We start from the raw sequence: 18649 nt of genomic DNA, 5'->3' as shown, positions 1-18649 counted from the left end.
GAAATGTCCTAATAGTCATAATCTCTGTCAATGGGACCTGAAGCCAGAGCATATTTGGCATGGCAGTCATCATTACTAAAGGGTAGGATGAAGGATGAAGTAGGTTTTCCAACTCCACAGTGAGTTGCTGAGGCCTTGAGGACACAAACTGACTTAAGCTTCCATGACATGCACAGTGAGAAAGTCAGTACATACAGTGCAGAAGGGGAAGGGGTGGCTTTAGTCATCAGCTGTCATTCCTTTCACTGGGTCCTTTTGTCTCATCTGGAATAGGGAAAAAAAAAAAAGGAAAAATTGAAGACTTGCTGCTGATGGAATCCCATCACAAACACATCCTATCCTTTACTTAATCCTTTTTTTCTTAAGATTTATTTTTATTTATTTCTCTCCCCTTCACCCCCCTCCGCCCAAGTTGTCTGTTCTCTGTGTCCATTTGCTGCATGTTCTTCTCTTTTTTGTCTGCTTCTCTTGTTGTCAGTGGCACGGGAATCTGTGTTTCTTTTTGTGGCGTCATCTTGTGTCAGCTCTCCGTGTGTGCGGCACCATTCCTGGGCAGGCTGCACTTTCTTTCGCGCTGGGCGGCTCTCCTTACGGGGCGCACTCCTTGCGTATGGGGCTCCCCTACGCGGGGGCACCCCTGCGTGGCAGGGCACTCCTTGCACGCATCAGCACTGCGCGTGGGCCAGCTCCACACGGGTCAAGGAGGCCCAGGGTTTGAACCACAAACCTCCCACGTGGTAGACGGACGCCCTATCCACTGGGCCAAGTCCGCTTCCCTACTTAATCCTAATAGATAGGGTAGAGCAATTAATCAAAGGGAAAGGATTCTGCTCACATCCACCACAGCCAATGCTCCATCATTTATCACTCTATGTCACTGATCCCACCATCCATGATTTCTGTTTCTCAACCCAGCTCCTCAGCACAGGAGCCAGTGCTTAAGTTTCTCTAAATCATTCAACAAATATCTATGTAGCATCTTTCTTGTGCTAGAAACTACGTCAAGGCTGGAGACTGAGCAGTCAACCAAGACAGAGCAAGTCTTTCCTCAAGAAGCTTATAATCCAGGTCGGGGCAGGGGGAGGGAAGAAACAACAAATGTAGGGTTAAGGATTGCTGGGGACAGAGGATGACTGTGGGAAGATGCTCTCTCATCAGCTGGCTGTGGCAGGCCTGTCAGGTGGGTGAGTCTGAGTAGAGACCTGAGGAAGTGAGGAAGCAAATCCTGTGGCTCTTTGCAGGCGTGTCCAGGCAGAGGGATCAGTAGTTCCCTCTCCTGAGCTCTGCTCAGAAGTTCTGCCCGGATAATCAGCAAGAGGAAGTGTGTGAAGTGCAGGGGGAGGCGCTCAGCTTAACAGAAGTGCAAGGCTGCTAGAGAGTAGGATGGGCTCTTTTCCACACGCTTGGGGTGGCTCCTGTCACTGGGACCTTCCAAGCAGAAGTGGACCCTTGTGGATGCTGTAGAGGTGAATTCTCTAGAATCCTTTCCCACTTGAAAATGTCTTATTCCATTTGCAGAATGTCTGCAACGCTTATTTTAATTTCCCATTAGATATTTTTTTTAATATCCATTAGCTTTCTGCTCTACTTTCATTTAAAATTTTTTATTTTTCATTTTTTAGGAGGTACCAGGGATTAAACCTGGGACTTCTTCCGTGGAAAGCAGACACTCACAACTGAGCTATACCCTCTCTGCTCTATTCTCATTCTTTATTCGTTCAGCAAACCTGGAGCACATTAGTGCATGACCTCTAGAAACAAACTGCCTGGATTGTATTCTGGCTCCCTCACTAATAGTGTCACCTTGGGCAAGTTACTGTTTTTAAGACTCAATTTCTGCAATTATAAAGATATTAGTCCCTGGGATAGCATATGAATTCTACAGATTATCTATTTTTATGTTGCTATTTTTATACTGTACTATAGCAAAGGTATGTACACAAGCTCTGAAGAACCAGGGATTTGAAACTACAGCCCTCTTCAGACTTATTTTTATTTCTCTCCCCTCCCCCCAAACCCCGGTTGTCTGTTCTCTGTGTCTATTTGCTGTGTCTTGTTTCTTTGTCCGCTTCTGTTGTTGTCAGCGGCATGCCAATCTGTGTCTCTCTTTGTTGCGTCATCTTGTTGTGTCAGCTCTCCATGTGGGCGGCACCATTCCTGGGCAGGCTGCACTTTCTTTCGCGCTGGGCGGCTCTCCTTATGGGGCGCACTCCTTGTGCATGGGGCTCCCCTACGCGGGGGACACCCCTGCGTGGCAGGGCACTCCTTGTGTGCATCAGCGCTGCGCATGGGCCAGCTCCACACAGGTCAAGGAGGCCCGGGGTTTGAACTGTAGGCCTCCCATGTGGTAAACGGATGCCCTAACCACTGGGCCAAGTCCGTTTCCCCAGATTTATTTCTGTTCACTCAGATTTTGATACTGCCACATATTTCGAAGATTCTCCCAGTTATCAGTGTTTCTCCACAAGGAAACATTTTCAAAATACATGAGTCTAACTTCCTGCTACATTTCAAACCCTTGCCAACTACCTCATTATAACCAGTAAGTACATGTAGTACCTGGACACATGCATGGGCAAAAAAATTTTTCTTCTAGTCCTCCCCAGGAAATTCTGATATTCACTCTCTTGACAACTATTATTCTAATCACACAAATGTCTAAGGCAGGTCCTTTATTTATCTATTTTTTAAAAAGATTTATTTCTCTCCCGTTCCTCCTGCCCCCGTTGTCTGTTCTCTGTGTCTATTTACTGCACCTTCTTTGTCCGCTTCTGTTGTGAGTGGCACGGGAATCTGTATTTCTTTTTGTTGCGTCATCTTGTTGTGTCAGCTCTCTGTGTGTGCAGTGCCATTCTTGGGCAGGCTGCACTTTCTTTCGCGCTTGGCGGCTCTCCTTGCGCGTGGGGCTTCCCTACTGGGGGACACCCCTGCGTGGCAGGGCACTCCTTTGCGCACATCAGCACTGTGCATGGGCCAGCTGCACACGGGTCAAGGAGGCCTGGGGTTTGAACCGCGGACCTCCTATGTGGTAGACAGACGCCCTAACCACTGGGCCAAGTCCATCGCCTAAGGCAGGTCCTTTAGGCCAGGGTTTCCTCAAACTTAAACTAACTGCCTGTGGCACTTGTAGACTCTTGGGCCTTTGTCCTGATGAATCAGAAGATACAGATAAACAGTGGAGGGACAGGCCCATATTCCATCTTAGAAGCCTCAGTTTTCACTATCCCTAGCAAAAACCCTCCGCTCCAAACAGAAAGTCTGCTTTCTTACACAGAGCCGGTGTGTGTTTATTCCTAGCCCTAAACCTCTGCATAGGCTCTGAGCTTCTCCTGCAGTCCAGAGTCTCTTGACTCTGCTCAAATCCCACTTTCCTGAATCTCTTTAAATTACTGTTTTTCCTGTAATTTGAGTTATCTGTATTAATTAATACCTGTAGATATTCTATTTTATAACCATTCAACAATTTTTCCATAAATTCAAGATTTTCCAACATGGACGAAATCTGTTAAGGATAAGGGCACTATCAACTTTTTGAAAAGACAAAAACTTAACTGTGTGGTATTAGACTGGAATTGGAGATGTTTCTGTGAACAAAATATGTCAGATAAATATAGAAATAAGTATGCATATAAAATTCCGTAGCTCTACCACAGGGAGGGCCTGGGGGCAACAACACAATGAGCACACCTAGTGCCAGCTCTTGGTTTCCAAACTCCACTCTCCATGAAAGGAACCAGTGCACCTTAGAGAAAAGGCCAATTCCAGGGCTGGGTCATGGAAAGAACAAGAAGTGAATCTGGAACTCCTTGTTGTGCAAGTGAGCAAAGTTAACATCACCAGGACCTGGACAATGGACAAATAGGATACAATGAAAAGAACACTGAATCTGTGATAGTCTGGCCTAAAATACGTAAACAAGGTATAATCATAAGGAAACACTATACAAAACCAAATCAAGAAACACTTTACCACATGACTAGCTTATATCCTACAAAGATGTTGTAGCAGTTTGGTATTATTGATGAATTCCAAAAAGAAATATTGGATTATGTTTGTAACCTGATCTGTACCTGGGGATGACTGAGTTATGATTAGGGCATTGAGTCCCCACCTACCAAGGGGTGGGGACTCACAGATAAAAGGCATGGCCAAGAGCAGAGTTGAGGGATTTCTGTTGTTGGAGTTTTGATGTTGGAGGTTGATGCTGAAGACTTAAGCTGGAGCCCCGGGAAGTCAGCATGCAGAGGAAAGAGAAGCCAGCCCCTGAAAGAAAGAAACCTTGAACCCAGAGAAAAGCAAGCCCCAGGAACGTAGGAACCCAGGAAGCCTGAACCCTCCCAGACGTCGGCAGCCATCTTGCTCCAAATAGACTTTGGTGAGGGAAGTAACTTATCCTTTATGGCCTGATATCTGTAAGCTCCTACCCCAAATAAATACCCTTTATAACCTCAGCAGATTTCTGGTATTTTGCATCAGCACCCCTTTGGCTGACTAATACAGATGTCAAGGAAAAACTGAGGACCTGCACGAGATTAAAGAGACTAGAGAGATGTGACAACTGAGTGCAGTGTGAGCTCGTTGGTGGATTCTTTGCTTTAAAGGAGTGAGGTCTCTGGGCGAAGGAATAATGAGTTTTTTGTACCATTTTTGTCAAACTTCTGTACATCTGAAACTCTTTCAAAATAAAATATATATTTGAAGACAAATAACTTGGTCACTAAATGTCAACAGAACACCCATTTCTATAAATTTTTAATAATCAGAGTCTTTTAAATTATTAAAATTCTTTTAAAGAATTTAATATTATGGGAACAAAGCTCCTTGGAACTCAACCAGATCCTTGTGTATCCTGAGAGTTCAACGACTTGCTTTAATTTACTAAATGCAAGTCCAGGTCCTGTTTTCCCACTACTTGAAAAAAGATGCAACTTCCTATCAGGGAACATGATAGATTTACCCTAATGTCAAAGGCAAGGTTTCCCAGAGGGTACCACTGATATAAAAATTCCTTATTTCATTCTAATAATGAAAACTATAAGAATACTTATCTCCTGGTCTGTTTCCTGGTGTCTCTATACATGAGAGATTCATCTGATGTTTGTAGTGTTTCCTGGACCCAGCTATATACACACACAGCCAAAGAACATGAGCAGATAAGAGAAACTCCAGTTTCCAATTTTTTAAAAACACAGTGGGTCCTTATTAGCAGTGGTTACCTCTAGGGAATGAGGCAAGGGGTGGGATAAAAAGGGACTTTTATTTATCTATTCATCTATTTATTTACCTGCACTTCTATTTTTAACTTTTTCTATAACTTTTTTTTTGAGGCACTGGGAACTGAACTCAGAACTTCATATGTGGGAAGCCGGCACTCAGCCACTGAGCCAGATTGGCTCCCCTGGCTTGGTTTTTTCATTTTGTTTTTAGGAGGCACCAGGGACCAAACCCTGGCCCTCCCATGTGGAAAGCAGGTGCTGAACCACTTGAGCCATATCCACTCCCCTATAACTCTTGAAAAGTGTTTTTACTATTAAGACTGAAATACTCCTTTGGTTTAAAAAAGCTATTAAAAGTATCAATGTCAATATCTTTATTGTGATTATACTGTAGCTCTGCAAAATGTTGCCATTGGGGAAAACCAAGTAAAGGGTACATGGAATCTCTGTATTGTTGTTATTATATTTTTTAGAAGGTACCAGGGATTGAAGCCAGGACCTTGTACATGTGAAGCAGGAGCTCAACCACTGAGCTACACCTGCTCCTTCTGTATTTCTTACGATTGTATGTGACTCTTATAATTATCTCAAATTAAAAAGTTCAATTTAAAAAAAGATAGGAAAGCAGTTCCTTAGAAGTATAGAATTATCACCGGACCCAGCAATCCCACTTCTAGGTATATACCCAAAAGAACTGAACGAGGGGACTCAGACAGAGATCTGTATACCAATGTTAATAGCATTATCCACAATAGACAAAAGGCAAGAGAAACCCAAGTGCCCATTAACAAATGAATGGATCAACAAAATGTAATATCTCCATACAATGGAATATTATCCTTCCTTAAAAAGGAAAGAAGTTCTTGTACTGCCTCAAAATGGATGAACTTCAAACACATCATGTTGAGTGAAATAAGTCAGACACAAAAGGACAGATAAAAGAAAATTAAGAGCAATTCAGAAGTCCAACTGCTGACTAATAAAAATTACAGAAAGAGAAGAACACAAAAGGAGGGAAATTAACAAACAAATAACACAAAAACACTTTCCAGAACGAAAGAGATCTTTAGATCTAAGTGCCTATTTAGTCAAAGCAAAATGAAAATTGATGAACATACATTATATACCAGCCATATCATATACCGACCAACCAAACCATCCTTGTAAAAATTCTTATAAAAATCAAAAATAAAGCCTAATGATATATATCATAAAACTAAACAAAAATAATTCAAACCTCCCAAAAAAAACTTCGATAAAACAAATTTTTAGGGGGAATGAAAAAAGATAACCAGGAGTAGTTTGCACCCAAAAGGTCCTCTGAGTTGCTGAAGAGGTCAGAAGAATATGATTAAGCTTTCTACCCCCTTCATTTTCTTCATTAACAAGGAGACCTTGATCATGCCATTCAACAAATCTGTGCTCATCTGTGTATCTCTCTGAACACTGGAGAATAACTCAGTTTGTTTTTTGGATTAGAGGAGATAAATGTGCCTGGACAGAATTTTTTAGAGTGATGCTTCCATAATTTATTAAGCTGCTTTTGTGTTATTTTAGTTTTTGAGGATGAAATAAAGTTTACAAAAAATGAAAAAGTAAAAATAAAGAGGTCAGAACATGGCCCCAAAGACATGGATTAGTTTTGCTTTCTCTTCCATTGCAAACTATTTTAAATATTCTACTTCCAGAGAGCATTTCCTGCATTTGCAGTGATCCAAGAAGACAGAATCTGTTAAGCTTCTGGCACAATCCCCTAAAGAATGGAGAAACATGCAAACAAGGGAGGCTGGAGGACTCTCTAACAATGAGGATTCTTAAACATGAATCTGAGGAAGGCAGAGCCAATAGATCCTTGGGAGAGCTCTTCTAGGTCCAAGAAATTGAATTCCACCCCAAAAGCATAAGGTTGTCAACAACTTTTGGGGTTCTATGAACCCCAATGTATTTTATGCTGGCCTTTGTCAGGCAGTTGGGTGGCCGCAGCTGCAGACTAAACCCCAAAGTCTCCGTTCTGTGTTCCTCCATTGAGTAACTTTTCTCCTTTCTTTCTGTCAAAGGACTGAGGTGACTAAACGGTTCAGGTATCTTGCTGCCATAGTCAGAATTGCCAGAGCCCTGGACATTAAACCTGAGGATCCTTAGCAGAAGAATCACAGATTGTGTCCAAATCCTGCCACCTTACTGCCAAATGTGGCAGAATGAATAAGGAAAACATCTGCTTTCCACAGGAATTAACTCAGTGTACCACTTAAACCAGTGAGTCAGTCCAGGAAGAGCAACATCCTGGATTGTAAAAACAGTTCCCTGCTGTGTTTCAGAGGAAGGAAGAGTGTCCGGGCCCCATTTCCACCCTAGGCCGGCAGAGTGAAGCAGCAGCTTCAGGCACCACAGGCACCCAGGCCAGGCCTGAGGCCTGCTGGAGAGCTAGGCAAGGCTGTTGCAAAATAATGTTTCTACTGGTACCCAGGCTTGGTGCCAACCCACCCAGGGGCAAGGAAGGAGAAATGGATGGCAGTTCTTAGGAAAGACAGCTTTCTGCCTTATTTTTCGCCCTGAGAAAGTAAGAGGGCACCAAATGGCACCCAGTGGGAGAGAGGCCGAGTGCTTAAGCACTCTGAGGCTGACAGCCCTGGCTCCTACGTGACCTGCAGGCTGTGACCCTGGGCACCACTGCCAGAACTCTACTTCCTCATCAAAGTGTAGGGATAACAATAGGGCCTCTCCACAGGGTTGTTATAGGATTAAATGAGAGGCTATATATCAAAGCCCTTAGCACAGTGGCTGGCACATAGTGAGTCTGGAAATGCCATTAATTAGCCATCTCCTCAGAGTTTACCTCTCAGGGAAGCATCCCCAAATGAGGCAGGAGTGGTGGGTCTCCTTGCTCCTACGCACACATTTTTAGTTGGGAGCTTTTGCCTTTTTTTTTTTTTTTGGCAGGGGAGGAGAGTACTTTGCATAGATCCCCCAAAAAAGGCAAAAGCTCCCAACTAAAAATAGCTCAGAGCAACCTTACCGGGGAGTCAGCTTCTGCGTGTGCTGTTCCTGTCCTGTGTGGAGCGTGTATGAAATTTATGGCTGACCTGCCTCTTCCCAGGGTCACCTCCAATTCTGCCTCCTAGCACAATTCCCTCCCCTGGGTCTCAAGAACCACTGCAGCAATTGCATGACTCATTTGCCACTTGGCACATACTGCCATGCTTGTCTCTGGGTATGTCAAGACCTCAACAAGATTGCAAATTCCAGAGCATAGGTTGCTTTCTTCTTTAGTTTCCACATGGCCTGGCATCACACTTTATCCTTGGTAGATACTGACAAGTTCCTAGAACTATAGGACAGTGTCCTCACTGATCTGCCCCAGCACAACAATCTCCTTAATATTCATGTATTTATCTGGTTGAGAGCCCAAGACTCTCTCCTCTGGACCTCCACTTACCTCATCCAGCTGTCTCTTTGTCTCTTCTTCCATTCTTCGAATGTCATCCATTGTCAGGTCAACCCACTTATCAAGCCAACAGAACAGCTGCCTGTGGAAGTTTGTAAACAGACGCCTCTCTTGCTATAAAAAGGAGGGAACCAAATTAGAGCCCAGAAAGTGAAGGCCACCGCTGCAACCCACTCCCCACTCCCCAAGACCTCCACACCAATACCCACACTTTCCTTGGAAGGGGAGCAGAGGAATGACGTGTGGCCCACTATCTGGATCAGTTGCAATCAGCATTGTCTTTGAAGCCTAAAGCCAGGTCAACACTGGCCAACAGCTATGAAGTGTGGCCCAAGAGTAAGGCTCTAACAGATTAGAGAATTAAAAGGCTACATGTGGGGAACAGGTGTGGCTCAAGTGTTTGAGCACCTGCTTCCCACATGGGAGGTGGTCCCGGATGTGGTTCCCGGTGCCCCCCAAAAAAACAAAAACAAGCAACAAGCAAAACAAATTGGAGGGGAGCGGATTTGGCTCAATGGATAGAGCGTCCGCCTACCACACGGGAGGTCCACGGCCTCCTACCCATGTGATGAGCTGGTCCACGTGCACTGCTGATGCGCACAAGGAGTGCCATGCCACGCAGGGGTGTCCCCACAAAGGGGAGCCCCACGCGAAAAAAGTGCAGCCTGCCCAGGTGTGGTGCAGCACACATGGAGAGCTGATGCAACAAGAGGAAGCAACAAAAAGAGACACAGATTCCTGGTGCCGCTGACAAAAATATAAGAGGACACAGAAAGCCAATAACTGGGAGGCCGGGGAAGGGGAAATAAAAATAAATAAATCTTTAAATAAAACAAACAAATGGGGAAGCAGATGTGGCTCAAGCCCTTGGGTGCCTGCCTACAACATGGGAGATCCCAGGTTCGGTTCCCTGTGCCTTATAAAAAAGACAAACAAAAGAGAGCTTATGTGAGGGGCTGGTGTGGAGAGTTGATGCAACAAGGAAAAACAATGAAGATACAATAAGCAGGGAGTGGAGATGGCTCAAGTGATTAGGTGCCTCCTCCTCACAAGGGAGGTCCTGGGTTGAGTTCCTAGTGCCTCAAAAATTAAAAAATGAAGACAAGCAGTGAGCAGAAAACAATGGGGTGGGATGGGGGGAGAAATAAATAAAACAAATCTGCAAAAACCAAAATGAAAAAAACCAACTCAGGGGAATCAATGCGGCTCAGTGGCTGAGCACGAGCATTCCACATATAATGTCCTGGGTTCAATCCCCAGCCCTGGTCCCTCAAAAAAAAAAAAAAAAAGCTACCTGTAAGAACCAAAACAATATAAATGTCCTTGAAGAAAACATAGAGAAGCATCTTCAGGACTTTGTGTTAAGCAATGATTTCTTGGACTTTACACCCAAAAAACAAGCAACAGAAAGAAAAATAGATAAATGAGACCTAATCAAAGTAAAAAATGTTTATGCATTAAAGGACTTTATCATGAAAGTTAAAGGACAATCTACACAACGGGTGAAAGTGTTTGGGAACTATATATCTAATAAGGGTTTAATATTCATAATATATAAAGAAATACAACTCAATTATAAAAGGACAAAATTACTTGAACAGACATCTCTCCAAAGAAGATATACAATGGCCATATAGCACGTAAAAAGATGCTCAATATCATTAGCTGTTAGGGAAATTCAAATCAAAATCACAATGAGATACTATTTCATACCCACTAGAATAACTACTATTTAAAAAAAATAAAAGGAAAATTAGAAGTATTAGGATGTGGAAGAACAGGAACACTCATTAATTTGGGGAATGTAAATGGTATAGCTACTGTGAAAGACAGTTGGGTGGTTCCTCAGAAAGTTAAGTGCAGAATTACCATATGACCTGGCAATCTCATTTCTAGGTATATACCCAGAAGAACTGAAAGTAGGAACTACAACAGATATTTGCACATTTGCCAATATTCATAGTGGCACTATTCACAATTTCCAAAAGTTGGAAGCAATGCAAAGTGTTCATTAACTGATGAATGGATAAATAAAATATGGCATATACATACAATGTATTAGCCATAAGGAATGAAGTTCTTGTACATGCAACAACATGAATGAACCTTGAAGATATCATGTTGAGTGAAATAAACCAGACACATAAGGACAAATATTTTATGACCTCACTGGCTTGAAACAATTAGAATATGCAATCTAGATTCTAGTCAGAATCTAGAATATAGGTTACCACGGGATGGGTGTGGATAGGGAATGGGAAGTTAAGACTTAAAATGTACAGGGTTCCTGTTTGGAATGATGGAAATGTTTAGGTAATGGATGGTGGTGATGATGGCACAATATTGTGAAGGTAATTAACAGCATTAATTTATTTATATATTTGAATTATATATTTGAACATGGTTAAAAGAGGCAATTTTTAATACTCTTCCTGGAAAGACAGTATTAAAACTATAAGACGCTACCTAGAATACAGGTCACGTATGGGTATATGAGATGCTTGAATGATCTTCTCTTATTGGGCCAGACTCTCCCCACCAACATACATGAAGGTCACAGAGAAGGACTCACCTAGGTCACTTACCTTATGTATAAAGTTTTCTACTTTGTTCTGTAGGCCCCACCACTTGAACTTGACGGTAACCAGTTTGTACGCACACATGTATGGGCAGTCTTTCTGATTTACAAGTTCTTGCTACATCAGAAACACACCCACAAGAAGGCAAGTAACTAAGAGGACAGACCTCAGGCTCTCCCTTAGCCCTGCCAGCCGTTCCCCACCTCCACAGGGAGAGGCCCACCCACACCGCGCTTGGCCCCCTGGTGGTGAGAGAGTGAACTGCACCTTCCAGTTGGGGCCCAAGGGTCCTCGTCCTGTTTTGATAGATTTAAATCTTCCTGGATCTTCCTCTGCCTTGTAATCCTGAGGGAGGTTGTAGAATTGGGATGGGGGGGGGGGGGCGGAGAAAATGGGAGAAGTTTTTCACCACAATACACTTTATACCAGTTCTGATGCTGCTGGTGCACAGCAAATATGGGAATACATTATAAACAAGATATAAAGAACTGTTTACATTTGCCCTAGAGAAGAACTCTGTGTGGTTTTTCTCTGCCAGGATTTGTTTTCAATTTTTGCCAAGATTAAAGGGTCACCAGACTGAGTAAGCACATATTTCCACTGTTTAAAATAGGGATTTTCAACCTGGGGTAAACATTCAAATTACCAAGGAGGGCTTTTTCAAAATACAGATTTCTGGGCCCCCTACTTCAAACCCAGTGCAAAAGAATATCTGCAGGTAAGGCCCAGCATGGATTTTTAAAAAAAGTTCCCTCTGACTTGATTTAGTAAAATTATTATAGGAAATGATCAACATAGAGAATCTATTCTCTTATGCACTATTGGTTAGGCTATTTTCATTGATTCATATTACAGTCAATTCTCTGTGTTAATTAATCTCAGCAAAAGTTTAATATTCAGCCATCCCACTGCATTAGCCAGTGTGTGGGCTCAGGAGAGGCAAACTATACCACCTACTTAAAAATAATGAGGATAAGCATGCACACGTATGCGTGTGCACACTCCCACGCCGAATGAAAGTATTTCCCAACGCCAAGAAGACTGTTTACGTGTGCTTTAAAAAAATAAATCTTCCCCATCCCTGCTTCCCTCTACTCACACAGAACAACCAGAGTTGACAAAATACTCAAAAAAACATACTTTTTGCTGGTTATGTTCTGTTTGAGAATTAAATACTCTAAAACATTCAACTTGAGAAAATGAGTCAAGCTGCATACTTACGATCCACTTACTTTGCTGTTTATATATTATAGTTCAATAAGAATCTTTTTTGGAAAAATCCACTAGGTTTGACAGCAGAGGCGGGGATTTAAGCAAGAAAGCACAAGATGGCTTTCATCTATTTTTGGAAATACATAAGTCAAAATATCTTAAGCTACAGACTGACTACAGGAAAGAGGTGGTATACCCCAGAGATGAGAAGGGCAATCACTTATTCCTTATCAATGAGCACAGAGCCAAACTCCCATTCCCTAAACCCAACAAGGCCTCTATCAAATAAGAATAAGTAATGAATGAGGGACGAGGAACCTAACTCTTTAATTTCTTGAACAAATACTTCCTGGTAGCACAAAAGACTGATGTGGTCCCCGCTTTTACCAAGTTTACAGTATAACCAGGCACTTACTTCAATGTTTATTACTCTGAAAAGCCACCACCAACTTTTTGAGGGCAGGAGACTTGTCTTTTCACATATTTTATACCTGGGACACCCCAGAACCTAAAAGAGTATTCCAAACATAGTGGGCAAGCAATAAATGTTTTGAATTACTGGATTGAAAAAGTAAATGGGAGGGCCAGTGCTCAATTTTTCAGGGTAAGTGCCACTTCAGCAGGGGCCAAACACCCTCAGGGCTACCTTCAGTGCTGTACTGTCCAGGAATCATTTCCAGAAATCAAATGGGACACATAAATTTGGACCATTATTTTTCTGGTAGTTTTTTTTTTTTTTCCCAAAGATTTATTTATTTATTTAATTTCCCTCCTCCCCTGGTTGTCTGTTCTTGGTGTCTATTTGCTGCGTCTTGTTTCTTTGTCCGCTTCTGTTGTCGTCAGCGGCACGGGAAGTGTGGGCGGCGCCATTCCTGGGCAGGCTGCTCTTTCTTTTCACGCTGGGCGGCTTTCCTCACGGGCGCACTCCTTGCGCGTGGGGCTCCCCCACGCGGGGGACACCCTGCGTGGCACGGCACTCCTTGTGCGCATCAGCACTGCGCATGGCCAGCTCCACACGGGTCAAGGAGGCCCGGGGTTTGAACCGCGGACCTCCCATGTGGTAGACGGACGCCCTAACCACTGGGCCAAAGTCCGTTTCCCTTTTTCTGGTAGTTTTGAGTCAAGACAAGGATAACTCTTAATACCAACTCTAAAAAGGAACAAAACACTATATACCAGAGAACACTTCTTCTTGAGCTAAATTGGGGAATGGTTCCCTGATTTCTCTAATACCCAAGGTCGTGGCACATCTTTAAATAGTTCCTACCTTGCTCAGTACCTGGCTCCGATCTGCAATGTCTATATATATTGCTTCCACATGTTTCCATGTCTCAGGCTCCAGTTTATGCACCTGTGGGAAGAGGGGGACCCACTATGTAGATTTTGTCAGCTACAATGCGCCCCTTACTCAGAACAAACACCTAGGAACAGCTATTCCCAAAGCCAAAGATGTGAGATTCCTACTGGTCAATTACATACAAAGTTACCCAAAGAAATGGAAGACTGGATTTTTAGTGAACAAACATCTGTGAACCAGTGCTCTGATTTTTCATGCCAAGAAGCACTTCAGCAGAGCGAGACACTCTCAGGACTCCCTACAGCACCTGTGTTGTTGCCACGTTCACCTTGTGAAGATGATGCCTGCGCAGCCACAGGTGCTGCTTATTTTGATAGTTTTAAAAATTCAAATTCAAAATGTACAATATAATGTACTAAATATAATGAGCAAACTCATGGAGTTAATAGCTAGAATATAAGTCACCAGACAATAGAATGTGGTTAGAGAATGGAAAGCTGAGGTTTAATCTGTGCAGAATTGGTAAAAAGTTGTGTTTGGAAATAAATAGAAACGACAAAAGCGCATCATAGGATTTGTAATTAGTAGCGCTAACATATGGGTATGATAATGGTTTGTTTTTTGCTGTTTTTTTTTGAGTAATGAAAATGTTCTAATATTGATTGACACGATGAACCCACGACTCTCTGATTATACCAAATGCCACTGATTGTACACTTTAGATAAACTATATGGTTTATAAACAAAAAAATAATAGGGTGGGTGGGGGGAAAATACACCAAATGTAAGATACAGACTTTAGTTAGTAGTAATACTTTGAGGATGCGCTTTCATAATTTGTTACAAATGTTTCACAACACCATTTGTGGCTGGGTGATGTATGGGAGCCCTGTATGTTACGCATGTTTGTTTTGCAAGTTCACAACTTTCACTATACACTTATTATTTATGTATCTTCAATAAATTGTTTTTAAAATGAAAAAAAATTAATGCAAACAACCTCCACATGTACATGATACAAAATATGATACAAATTCAAAATGTACAAAGGAATACAGTAAAAAGTAACTCATCTTCTTGCTTGTCTTCCAGTATCCTCCCTAGTTAACAGCCAGTTACTAGGTTCTCTGCACAAATATGGTTCTGTGTAGATTTTTCTTAGTACAAATGGTAGCATGCATACACACACACACACACACACAGTTTTGCATCTTGCTTTTTTCAACTGAATGATCTATCTTGAAAATTGCTCCCTATCTGTTCCTTTTAATGGCTCTACCTAATTCACATGGCAGCCACTATACAGCTGCATAATGAATACATATGGTATCCCACTGATGGGCACTCATATTGTGTTTAATCTTTGGCTCTACAAAGAAAGCTGCAATGATTCTCCTTGTCTACATGTCATTTAGTACATGTGAAAGCATAACTGTATCATTCCTAGTCAAGAAATTGCTGGGGTAAAGGATAAGTGTATTTTTTAAATTTGGGAGTTACTGGCAAATTGTTCTCTACAGAGGTTATGATTTTGATGTTTTTTTAAAAACTCCTCAGTATCACAAGATGCAGTGTTGATTAATCCAAGGACTACAAGTAGACCCTACAAGGGCTCTTACAAATCAGAGACAGCAATCCCACGCTGGTAGGACAGGGCCAGGCAGAGGCCACCCCCTTCCCAGCCAGGGAGAAGAGTTGGTGGAAAAGAACTCATGGCAGGGATGGAGAAGCTGTGGGGATGCTACAGAGCCAAGCTTCAAAACCGTACCCTGGGGTCTGGAAGTCTGCGGGACTCATGCGAAGTACTACTTACATTCTCCTGGGTGCCAAGATCTGGTTTGTGCCAGGTCTCAATTTTAATCAAAAAATCTTCTTTCATGTACTCATTCTGGAATGGGGGGAAAAACATTTTACAGTCACCAGGCTCACAGTGGGAATAACCATCTCCCATCACTGGTTCACGGACAGTATGGGGAGACTCCAGCCTCTGCCTTTTAATTTCATCCACTTTTACTGGGTGCCCACAATGTGCTAGGCATGCATCCTCTCTTTTATGCTTCACACCAGCCTAGAGGTATACAGAAGTATCACTTTCACCTTACAGATGAGACAAGTGAGGCTCAAAGGGGTTAGGCAACTCAAAAGCCAGTGATGACAAATGACAGACCCAAGCCTCAACAACAGGTCTGCATGCCTCCAAAGTCCACGTATCTACCCACTCTGCAGTACTACCTCAAGCATGCTCAGGGTGCCATTGGTTGGTTAGTAGTGTGGGAAGAGCACAGGAAGACTTTCCAACTACCCAGAAGCATTCCCATTACCTCATCCCCCCACTGGCCTCCAGCAGACACCTGAGGTAAGGCCTAAAGGTCTCTTCTAGGCAATTTCACCCTTGACATTATTATCCTCCAATTACTCAAGGAGGAACCTGTTAACCCATTAACACCTCAGCAGGATTTAGTTTCCCAGAAGCTGCCTATGCTTACCAGCAGGGACAAGGATAATGAGGAGGGGATGCTCAAGGAAAAGAAACCTTGCTGACTTCACAACTTTGCCTAGGGCCACCTGAGCTGAAGTGACATTTCCTGTGCAACGCTGAGAAGGCCTGACCCAGGGAAGGGCCTCAAGTCATCCTTTAAGCCGAGACCCAGAGTCAGGGTGCCTGGGTTCTTTCTTAGAAATCATCTACAATTCCAACCCCCCAGAAAATACTTACTGTAATAACTGCTCCAGGGCAAGGACATGAAAAGAAGAGAGAAAATGATTAATGAGGAAGAATAAGTGTCTGCCCCCTGCCCCCTCCAGTGATGAGTAGCAACGCATTTGCCACTCCCACTCCCACTCCTCGTGGCTTATTCCAGTCATCCTCCAGGCGCCAGTGAGTCAGGAGTACCTCAATTTACCAACCCTCAAGTTTTACTTGAGCAAAAGTCCCCAAGGACTAAATGTGGAATTAATTAAAGTGATGCCACTATCTGCTTCTCTGGATTCTTTCCAGCAGGGCAGGAAAGGCCTGGCTCAGATCAGCTGAGCACTGCGATCCCTCCCTCTGCTGCTAGCGCATCCCCGGGTTCCCTGGGTGGCCAGGGCAGGGCACTTTAGGCCAGTCACTGCCTATCTGCCCTCTGCATCCTTCCTCTTACTGTAACCAAACCTCTCACCCTCTGCACTCCTGCTCATTGTAATGAGACCCCCTCGGAAAGCGCAGTTCAATTATTTATCAGAGAAAATGACTGCAGCTCTGATGTCACCCAGGAACAGACTAGCTCTCCTGACAACAGCTCGGTTCATTCTGTACCCTCTGAATTTAGGAGTTGTCTCAATTTCTGAGAAATGCCACACTTCCAAAAGTCTACAGGGCTATCAATCAAACTCCAAAATGGAAACTAAGGTTACTTCTGAGATTGAAAGAAGGAAATGTTGAAATAGAAGGGATCAGATCTGCTGCCTATAGAAATGACCCAAGAGTCTGTCGGTAGTTTCCCCAGATTCAATAAAAGACACTTGGAAGGCAGTGCCAGGTTAAGATTGCAAATGAAAAGCCTGTATCTGAAAAACTGTATTCTCAGCTTGAAGAAAATCATGTTAATAAAAAGGGAAATGATGGATATAATATCCATCAAAAGTATGTCCAAAGAGACCAATTTGGCAGAAATTTCTCTCTAGCACTGTCCTGGGGAGCAGGAGCCCTGGTCTGGGTGTCTACATCTGCAGCTCCAGGCCAGCCTGGTTTGATGCCACTGGCCATTAAGGTTCCCAACTAACCACCTTATTCTGAATCCATGTTCTCCAAGCAACCTTCTCTGTAGGGACAGGATGTACTAATCAATGAACACAAGAGTCAGAGCCACCTGATTCTCTTTTTCACCCTAAATAAACACACTGGAATTCTGATTATAATTTGGTTTCCCATGTAGAAGAGTCCACAAAAGGAAAAAAATGCCCTAACCAGCAAACAAGAATTATCTGGCTCCATTCATAATTCTGTATTAAAATATAATAGATTGGCATTTGGGATTTTTATACATTAGCTCCTGAGAAACAGATCCACTCAGTTCTGATAAATTGGATTTCTGAATCCGTGATGGTAAGGCCCTTCCTAGGTGACAAAACAACCTTCCCTAAACCTTTTATAGTTTTCTCCCTGCTCCAAACACCTCTGCATCCAAAGCATTTCATCTTCTTCAAACTGCAATGTAGGTAAATTGGAAAAGTCTCAGGGAACCCCTTGCAGTTGGAAAATAAGGGGTAAAACCTTTTCTAAACTGCTTTAAAACCAGGATTTAGCAATACTGTCTTCAGCAAAGGGTGCAGTTAAACAAGAGGTAGCAGGAGGGTCATTTGTAGACGACTACCTCCTCAAGCTCCAAACCCAGCAGCTTCAGAGGAAAATAATAAAGTAGGAGGACAGAAAGAGCTGATAATGAATGGGGTATTCCAAATGAGTTATCATTCACGTGGAATAAGGGCCTTCCAATAGACACGGAGGTGAAGTGTAATATAAACTATGTAGTCCATGGTTAGCAGCAGTGTTTCAATGTGTTCATCAATTGTAACAAATGTGCCACATCTAATGGAAGATGCTGTTAAAAGGGGAAAGTATGGGAGGGGGAGGGTGTAAATGGGAATACTCTATATTATTGATGTAACATTTATGTAATCTAAAGCTTCTTTAAAAATAAATATTTATATAAAAGCCTTGGGGGAAGAAAAAAAAGTCATGATTTTACTCCATACTGCTTTATAAATCTCATCTCAAACTTTGATCTAGTTAAGCCAAACTAAGATGCTTCAACCAATAATCTCTCTCCCATTAACCCTGAGTGGGAACTGGTACACATCCTTCCTGGTCTGTTTATATCGCTTATTTAAAAAGAATAAGTGTCTAACCAAATGGATC

General features: G+C 42.8%; 1 protein-coding gene across 2 annotated transcripts in view; it reads right to left on the bottom strand.

Moving 5' to 3' along the window:
- The window catches only part of PITPNA (phosphatidylinositol transfer protein alpha), a 38287-nt gene that overhangs the window by 3294 nt on the left and 16344 nt on the right, over window positions 1-18649 (bottom strand). Inside the window, exons 5-11 of one of the 2 annotated variants that reach the window (XM_071210404.1) lie at window positions 16466-16473; window positions 15563-15637; window positions 13720-13803; window positions 11508-11585; window positions 11247-11357; window positions 8653-8775; window positions 196-264 (exon numbers count right to left, since the gene is read on the bottom strand). In XM_071210404.1, the coding sequence (XP_071066505.1) occupies window positions 220-264; window positions 8653-8775; window positions 11247-11357; window positions 11508-11585; window positions 13720-13803; window positions 15563-15637; window positions 16466-16473 (524 nt within the window). In that variant the 3' untranslated portion in view covers window positions 196-219. Of the gene's footprint in view, window positions 1-127; window positions 265-3687; window positions 3844-8652; window positions 8776-11246; window positions 11358-11507; window positions 11586-13719; window positions 13804-15562; window positions 15782-16465; window positions 16474-18649 lie in introns of those variants that run through there. The other variant, XM_058283098.2, reaches the window with a different exon arrangement.

The sequence above is a fragment of the Dasypus novemcinctus genome, chromosome 21 (genome assembly GCF_030445035.2).
Source record: "Dasypus novemcinctus isolate mDasNov1 chromosome 21, mDasNov1.1.hap2, whole genome shotgun sequence".
NCBI classification, from domain to species: Eukaryota; Metazoa; Chordata; class Mammalia; order Cingulata; family Dasypodidae; genus Dasypus; species Dasypus novemcinctus.
The sequence above is the reverse complement of the archived record's forward strand: the minus strand, read 5'-3'. Positions and strand labels throughout refer to the sequence as shown.